Raw genomic sequence first — 8,679 nt, 5'->3', positions numbered from 1 at the left:
TTATGGCTCTTCCGGAGCCTTCAATCAAACTTATATTACCAGAAATTGTTGAAACATTTGCTTTTTCCTTATGCAAATAAGAAAAGTATTTCTGATCGTTGAATATGGCATGAGTTGTTCCACTATCAATAACACACATATCTTCATGATTTGTCTTTGATCCAAACATAATTTGAGGGTTATCCATATTCTTCAAAATAACATAAATAAAATATATTATAGTAAACATCATTATCAAAGCATAACTTTTATTTATGTACAACAATTACATAACCATACTATCTATTACAAACAACAAAAATTTGCATAATGAACTGAAATCTCTTCTATTTATAGAAGAAATGAAGCTGCTCTGTAAGCTGCTACTACAAGCTGCAGTGTAAGCTACTATAAGCTGCTGTGTAAGCTGCTACTACAAGCTGCTGCTGTACCAGATATGGATAATCTTCTACTGAGAACAATATTTATCCATAACGAAGTACTGAAAAGATAAGCTTATTATACCCGGTATGGATAATCTTCTACCGGGGATAATGTTTATCCATAACTGGGTACTGAAAAGATAAACTTATTATATCCGGTATGGATAAACTTCTACTGGGGGTAATGTTTATCCATAACCGGGTACCGAAGTGATAAGCTTCTTCAGGAAGCTTATTTCCAATATAGTACTAAATAGATAAACATATTTACGGTGGAGTCCCATATGGATAAGTTTCTTCAGGAAGCTTATTTACAACGGAGTACTAAATGAACATCTATAATATAATATATTTATAACAATTTTAAATCTCTTCATTTTCTTTTAAAGCATATTCAAATAGACACTTTCTTAACCCAAAATTAAAGGACGAAAAAAAAAACATAAGTTAAAGAGCTTAGTCAAAAGGCAATATTTTTAATCGTTCTTTCGACATAACTTAAAGCCAATTTCAGCAAACACTTTTCGAAAAGGACAGAGAGATTGGGGTTGCAGATAGACTTTAACACTTTTGTGGCTTATATTTCCATGTGGATGGACACATTTCCAAACACCCATTTTTACCAAAAAGAATAATAAAAATGATTAAGGAAATTATATGTTTCTCTCTTTCTATATTAGAGTAGATTCCTATACCACAAAAATCTTAAATTACAAATTCCCAATATAAAAAAAAGATATCAATAGTGGCTCTAATTTCTATCGTACAGACCAGAAAAAGCATTAGTAAAGACTCAGAACTCCTCAAATCTTTTTTTAAAGCATAGAAGTGGCTTCACCTCTTTCCCATAGGTTATAAAGGCCACATCTTTCTCTTCTTTTACCTTCAGCTAACCATCCAATAATAATCTTTTTTTTTTCTGCACAAAATCCTCTTTGCCCAGTTGAAAAGAGTTTACAGGTATGAAATGTCTTGTTACAGAACAAATATTTACTGGATATACTTATTTCTTTCTTATTTAGAAGAGATTTCTGAGACTTGTTAAACTTATATGAAATGTTATTTCACGGAGTAGATATCTCTTGAATTAAGTTTTAGTCATATTAGCACGTTTTGCTTTACCTATGTTTTCCAGATGGCGTTTTTGTTTAAGCGGAGCAACATCGATCCGTATAGCCGACCCCAAATTATTTAGAATAAAGACATTATTGATGTTTGTATTTGTTTCTTGGGAGGTTTGAGCACTGTGTTACAAGTTCAAAGGCTCAGATAATTCACCTTCTGTGAATATTGTGAACCTGGTTTGGATCTTAATGTCATTCCGCTGTGCTTCCTTTCACTACAAAATTGCTTGAAGCTTTGAAGCATCTTGAAGGGAAGCCCGCTGCACGAAGCCAGCCTCCCTAATGAAATGCAAGTATCAGTGGCTAAGTTCACGGTTCGAAGCCAGTCACACGAAGACATCTTGAGTTGACTTGAAACTTTGAAGCATCTTGAGTTGACTTGAATTTACTTCTGGTTAATCCAAGAAACACAAGAGATCTAGTAGTCAGTTGGAGGAGAAAATGAGGAAAACAGAACATGTCAAATCTTGACTAGCTTCCTACTAATCATGTTTAGTTTTATTTACATTTTAATTTTTACCCCTGAAAACTAACCATATCCAAGAAGCTAATCATTTTAAGGAGGTTATTGGGCATGTTGGTTTCTTGGGCCTATTGTGTCATGAGTTTAAATTCTACGAACTCACAGTACAAAAAATATTTATACAATCTGGTCAATTAAAAGATAATTACTTGTAAATCTCTATGATAAACATTAACACCTAACCTGATAAAAATGGTAACTAATATGTTATCATATGTTTAAATTCATTGATAGTTTAAAAAAGTTTATACTGTCAACGTATAGGTCACGGGATCGAGCCGTAGAATCAGCCACTGATGCTTGCATTAGAGTAGGCTGCCTACATCACAGCCCCTTGAGTGCGGTCCTTCCCGAACCCAGCATAAACACGGGATGCTTTGTCCACCGGGCTGCCCTTTTTTGTCGGCGTATAAAACATCATTTGGCTTGAGGACTAACGCTTTCCAATTACTACAGGCACAAAAAAATGGAACCAGAAGAAAACATAAAGCCACATGCCATAATGATACCAGCACCTCTTCAAGGTCACATTGTACCATTCACTCATCTTGCAATAAATCTTGCATCCAAAGGTCTCACCATAACTTTTGTCAATACACAATCAACTCATCAAAGGCTGATGAAAGCTCAATCAGTATCTGGCAGCTCTCTCGATTATGATATTTTCACTGAGGCACGAAAATCAGGCCTTGATATTCGATACACAACGATATGTGATGGTTTCCCACTGAATTTCGATCGAGCAAGGAACCACAATCAGTTCATGGAGGGATTATTACATGTTTTCTCAGCACATGTGGATGATCTCGTAGGAAATCTTGTCGATTCAAACCATAATCCTCCAGTTTCTTGCCTAATAGCTGATAGTTTCTATGTTTGGCCATCAGAGATTGCCAAGAAGTATAATCTTGTTAACATATCATTCTGGACTGAACCAGCTCTGGCATTTACAAGTTACTATCATATGGACCTCCTAAGAAGTAATGGTCACTTTGGTTCTCAAGGTATGATTTCATATCTAAAAATCAGCACTTTATTATTGAGTTTTCAAGTTAATGATTGTTAAAAATTCAATTCTGTTTGACAGATAATCGTGAGGACATGATACATTATATACCAGGCGTTCAGGCTATTGAACCGAGAGATCTTCCTTCATACATTCAAGATCCCGAGCCATGGAGCATAATGCACCGCTACATATTCAAGTCACTTGAAGATGCAAAGAAAGCAGATATGATCATCTGCAACACAGTACAAGAACTAGAGTCTTCAACAATCTCAGCTTTACAAGAGAAGAAGCCATTTTATGCCATAGGACCAATTTTCCCAAATGGCTTCACCAAAAGTGTTGCACCAACAAACCTGTGGGTGGAATCAGACTGCATCGAGTGGCTAAACACCAAGCCAAAAGGTTCAGTTATGTACATATCATTTGGAAGTCTTGCAAATATTAGTAGACAAGATGTTCTTGAAATAGCTCATGGACTTCTCCTTAGCAGTGTGAGCTTTATTTGGGTGGTTCGTCCCGACATCACATGGTCTAAGGAAACTGATCTTTTGCCATCAGGATTTGAGGACGACGTAAAAGACAGAGGATTAGTTGTGCCATGGTGTAGCCAAATCGATGTAATTTCACATCCAGCTATAAGAGGATTCTTGACGCATTGTGGGTGGAATTCAGTATTGGAGAGTATTTGGTGCAAAGTTCCAATGTTATGTTTTCCGATATTCACCGATCAATTTACTAACAGGAAACTGGTGGTTAGTGAGTGGAAGGTTGGTTTTGATCTTTGCAGTGGCAGAATCCTCAGAAGACAAGAAATTGCACAGAAAATAAACTGTTTCACTTCTGAAGCCAATGAATTAAGGATCAACTTAGAGGAAACAAGGAAGCAGCTCGAAGATGCGTTATCCGAAAATGGATCTTCAGGAAGAAATTACAAACAATTAGTCTGTGACCTCAAGTCCAAAATTCTTCAGAAAAGCAAGATTAACAACACAAGCTTACTTTAGTATGGGATGATACAGCATAATTTAGGATCTCAAATGTCATTACACACCTATTCTATTAATGGGATTTAAGCTTCATTCACTTATGGTTAAAAAGAAATTTAAACATCTTGGTGTAAATTGGCCAGTAGCAAATATGTTACCTACCATCTTTACTAGTCACAAACCATGTTCAGTTTAAACATTGACATGCATTTAGCTTTTCAATGATCTGATTGTGTACATAAAACTCTTTTTTAATCTTTTCTCCCTTCTTAGTAAAACAATGTAGATGCATTCCTTTGAGGGCTATAAGAAGGTTAGATATTTGATTCTCATATCTCGTGTTTGAGCCCGTGAAATGGAAAAAAACATGGTCGGAAGTGGCTCCCCCTTTAATGGCCCTTATGCGGTATGAATCCGGACTAGTTAGGGCTCCTATACATGTAGGTACCAGACGTCGAGTGGGAAATCAAAAAAGACTATAAGGGCCTATATATACATACATCTATGACATAAACATAGCTAGAAAGGACTCAGAATCCTCCATGCAAGCAAGTTTCTCTCTTGTTCCTTCCAATTGCTCCTTCAACAACAACAGTTCATTCAAGTTTTCACATTCTTCAACGTCGATATTCTCTAACCAATTACAGAGACCGTTCCTCAATGGCGATGATCTCGACTCAGAAGAGCCGCTAGAAACATCATAAGAACCAGATGATGGATCTATAGAACTAGAAAAGTGTCTGTCAATGGCGGAATTAACATCGCCGGAAATGTAAGGTTTTCCAGTGGGTGAGAAAACAATGGCAGCAACACGAGCACCAGTCATGGATTCGAGTTCTAAAGCTTTCTTGAAAAGCCCTTTACGTCTTTTGGAGAATGTCACCATTCTTGATGCTGCCTTCATGATTTGCTTGATTTCTATCTTCTTCTTTCCCGTCCCCATCTCTTCTTCTCCTTCCTTTTCTTTCTCGAGTTTAAGTTTTATGCACTAATATTGTAATAAAATATTAGGCAATCACAACAGTTATAAAGATCGAATTTTTTTGTTTCAGTACTATCTAAACTGGACTCACCTGCTATTATACCGTCTGTGCATGTAATTTAAGGCCTTCTTATGTTTCTGTATGTATATTTATAAAGAGAGATGGTAACAAATGCTATTTATGTAAGGATTCCTAAAGCTGTTAAAAGTAGGTAGTTTCCTATTAGGAATGTTTCTCTTTTCCATATCCGTTTCCTATTGGTTAAACTTTCTTTTTATCGATTAACATGGAAATGGAAAAGTCAGATTCGTTTTCATTTTTTCCCAGTAGGCGAAATAAGATATCCTAACAGGCCAAGGAAATTTGTTAGTGTTCGGTTTGACTTGTGATTAAGGGTGTTCAAGAAAAAATATCGAAATATATAAAAATATAACGGCATGTGTTAAGATTCAGATATTAATCAATTAAATTACTTTCTTCAGATTTTCGCTTGACTTATTTCTTGTGTCGGATACAAAATTCACCGATTGGGTTTACACATGAAAATTTATAAGCTTTCATAAAGGTTTATCATCAATCTCAAAACTAAGACATGGATTCTATCAACTACGTAATTGTTATTTCGTCAATGTATATTATTATTATCCAATTTACCAGGCATATTGATCCACGAAAGAATCTCGCCTTTTAATAAATCAAAACAATAATAATATACACAACTAATAATGATTATGTCAAGATTAAGAGTATAAGTATATTTAATGATTAGAGAATTTATTTTATTAAGCCAGTATAAAATACTTATCTCTATGATATTTAGGTTAAAGTATACATATTTATATGCATATCACCTCGTATTTTACTCATGTTTCGTTGACTTAGAATGTAAAATGTATTGATTTATGTTAATTCGCGGTGGTTTTATATGTAGGAATCATCCGGAGGAAATATGGGGTGAAAGGTGCGAGATTAGAGCCAAAAAGGAGAAAAAATTAAAAATGCCAATTTCCAGGGCCACAGGCAGCGTGGGGCGCTACCTGTGGGGCGCTACCTGTGGTCCAATTTCCAAAATGTTTAATTTCCCAGCACCAGGGCTAGCGCCCCACGCTACCCTGGGTGCTGGTGACGGGAAACATCTCCTACTTCGCCGGGACAAGGTTATTTCGGCCCAAGAACCCCCCCCCCCGAAACTCGTATAAAAGCAAGTATAAACCTAATTTGGAGGATATCTAACATACTTTGAAGGAGAATTCACGTGGGGGAACACATACCACGCTTGGAGGAGGCTTCTAACTAGTTTTTCTTCTTCTTCTTTTTTTTTTTTTTAATTTCATAGTTATTAGTTCTAGAGTTGTGGGTGTCACATGAACGCTGTAGTTTGAAGCTTGAATTGTTCTTATTATTTTATCATATTGGTTTATTTATTCAATCTTGCGCTTAATTATTTGATTGCTTGATCACCAATTGAATACCATCTACGAATCTAGGATTGAACTCGGGAGAGAAAATTCTAGATTGCATATAAGATTGAGTAGAGCAAGATCTTGAACTCGAGCGTCGGGGGGGATTTGCGGTTAGGATAGGGATATACCTAATCGCCTTGCTTGATTATTATACGGGAATTATTAATGCATTCTTGTTAATCCTAATTCCATAGGAATATAGGCGTTAGGTTAGCTTGAATTGGCAAGTAGTACTTCAGGAGATACGAGTAACATTAACCCTGTCAATCAATAAACTAGATAAATTAATTAGACAATTTAGGTAGAAAATTCAACGGGATTTTTAGCTAACATATAGCTCTAGAATATTGTCTCTTATTGAATTCGTCTCTAATCTTGCCAAATTATTTTCTTTAATCTCTTATTTTGTTACTCTAGATTAGTTTAGTTAAATATTTATACTTTAGCAAATCGCTTGAATAGATTAATTATTTGGGTTTAATTTAGTTAATAGTTAATCACAACTCCCTATGGATACGATATCTAGACTTACAATCCTATATTATTTGTCGACCACGTATACTTGTGTGTGCGTTTGGGAGCAACACGTTTTTGGCGTTGTTGTCGGAGACTTGAAAATTGACTATTTTCTAGCTTTTACTTTAGTTGTTTATTTCGTCGAGTCTAACATTTCTTATTGATTACTCTACTCTCAGGAACTTTGATTGAATGCGAAGGGTCAGAAGCCAGGATAGACTTCAAGGCATTGACCCCGAATCTGAGAGAACATTTCATCGAAAGTTGAGGGGAGCAAGGGACATAGATAATCTTCGCACTTGTTCAATTTCCTGTGGACATGGTAGATGAGCAACATATGGTTGTTCAGGAGGTGGCGATGCTCAGCATTGCTAATGCCACATCCAGCATTGTGAAGCCCACAATCACTGAGCACTTTGAGCTGAAATAGAGCATGATCCAGCTACTATGTGAATGAGCAGTTTATGGGTCTTCCACACGGGGATCCACAATAGCACATCCTGAACTTTTTGGAGATTAGTGATGCTTATATCACTAACGGAGTCACTCCAGACTATGTAAGGCTCACACTGTTCCCGTTCTCTTTGTTAGGAAAAGCAAACCGATGGTTGAAGGCGGAACCAGCTAATTCTATTACGTCATGGAATGATCTGGCGAGGAAATTTTTGGCAAGGTTCTTTCCTTCAGGAAAAACTACAAAGATCAAAAGTGAGATAGTTGTCTTCAAACAGAAATCAAGGGAGTCTTTACACTCAGCTTGGGAAATGTTCAAGGTGCTGCTTAGAGATTATCCTCATCACAACCAGAAAAATGAAATGTTAGTTCACACTTTCATAGAAGGGCTACATCCTAAGACAAAGATTGTGGTGGACGCTGCAGCTGGAGGTCAAGTGTTGGAGAAAATCTTCAATGAGATATATGCATTATTGAACAAATTCTCAAAAAGAAATCCTGATCGACAAGGAGATATGGGCAGACACACAGTGCAAAAATCTACAGGGGTTCTCGAGCTAGATGTCGTCTCTGCATTATCAGCACAGGTTGCCACATTGGAAAACCAAGTCAATAAGATGACCTTGGTTATTAACAAGCAACAAGCTCAGCTAGTGCAACAAGTTCAAATATTTTGTGAAGCATGTGGAGAGGGTCACATGAGCGACTTATGCACAGCTAATCCAGAGTCTGTATATTTTGTGGGTAATGCAAATCAAGGCCAAGAAAATCAGTATGGAGACACTTATAATCTTAACTAGAGGAACCACCCAAATTTTTCTTGGGGTGGAAATCAAAGTGCTCATAATTAGTATAGGCCACAAGCTCTTTAACAGCAATATAAACCATCACAGGCTGAACAACCTACGAACTCAACGAGTCATATTGAGTAGATTCTAAATAAATTGATGGCTGATCAGCAGGCTCAGGCAGCAGCCCACGCTGCAGTGATTCAAAATTTGGAAAGACAAGTGGGGAAACTTGCTAGTGCTCAAAATACTCAACCAATTGGGGCTCTTCCTAGTGATACCGAGCCTAATCCTAAAGCTCAACACAATACGGTTACCTTGGGAAATGGAAAAGTGTTAGAAGAAGTTCCAAAGAAAAAGAAGTATACGGCTAGTCCTGAAGGAGAATTAGTTCCCAAGCCAGTTGAGGAGA

General features: G+C 36.6%; 2 protein-coding genes across 3 annotated transcripts; one reads left to right on the top strand and one right to left on the bottom strand.

The window, feature by feature from the left end:
* Nucleotides 1–1,141: 1,141 nt before the first annotated feature.
* Nucleotides 1,142–4,245, top strand: LOC104233528 (UDP-glycosyltransferase 86A1-like). 2 transcript variants are annotated; one of them, XM_009786931.2, is made up of 3 exons: nucleotides 1,142–1,382; nucleotides 2,334–3,073; nucleotides 3,157–4,245. In XM_009786931.2, exons 2-3 carry the CDS (start codon nucleotides 2,536–2,538, stop codon nucleotides 4,080–4,082), a joined length of 1,464 nt encoding a protein of 487 aa, XP_009785233.1. In that variant the 5' UTR covers nucleotides 1,142–1,382; nucleotides 2,334–2,535; the 3' UTR covers nucleotides 4,083–4,245. The 2 variants fall into 2 exon arrangements, with proteins under 2 accessions (XP_009785233.1, XP_009785232.1); XM_009786930.2 differs by having other exon boundaries at nucleotides 1,143–1,382; nucleotides 2,526–3,073.
* A 321-nt stretch (nucleotides 4,246–4,566) lies between these two features.
* Nucleotides 4,567–5,007, bottom strand: LOC104233529 (MADS-box transcription factor 23-like). Its single transcript, XM_009786933.2, has one exon. It carries the CDS (start codon nucleotides 5,005–5,007, stop codon nucleotides 4,567–4,569), a length of 441 nt encoding a protein of 146 aa, XP_009785235.1.
* Between the last annotated feature and the right edge of the window lie 3,672 nt (nucleotides 5,008–8,679).

The sequence above is a fragment of the Nicotiana sylvestris genome, chromosome 5, assembly GCF_000393655.2.
Source record: "Nicotiana sylvestris chromosome 5, ASM39365v2, whole genome shotgun sequence".
NCBI classification, from domain to species: domain Eukaryota; kingdom Viridiplantae; phylum Streptophyta; class Magnoliopsida; order Solanales; family Solanaceae; genus Nicotiana; species Nicotiana sylvestris.
This window is presented reverse-complemented; position numbering and strand designations above follow the sequence as displayed.

Bases quoted from the DNA above. Each gene is read 5' to 3' on its own strand.
- LOC104233528 (XM_009786931.2), top strand. From the start codon at position 2,536: ATGGAACCAGAAGAAAACATAAAGCCACATGCCATAATGATACCAGCA. The intron at 3,074-3,156 runs GTATGATTTCAT...TCTGTTTGACAG, and splicing joins TGGTCACTTTGGTTCTCAAG to ATAATCGTGAGGACATGATA.
- LOC104233529 (XM_009786933.2), bottom strand. From the start codon at position 5,007: ATGGGGACGGGAAAGAAGAAGATAGAAATCAAGCAAATCATGAAGGCA.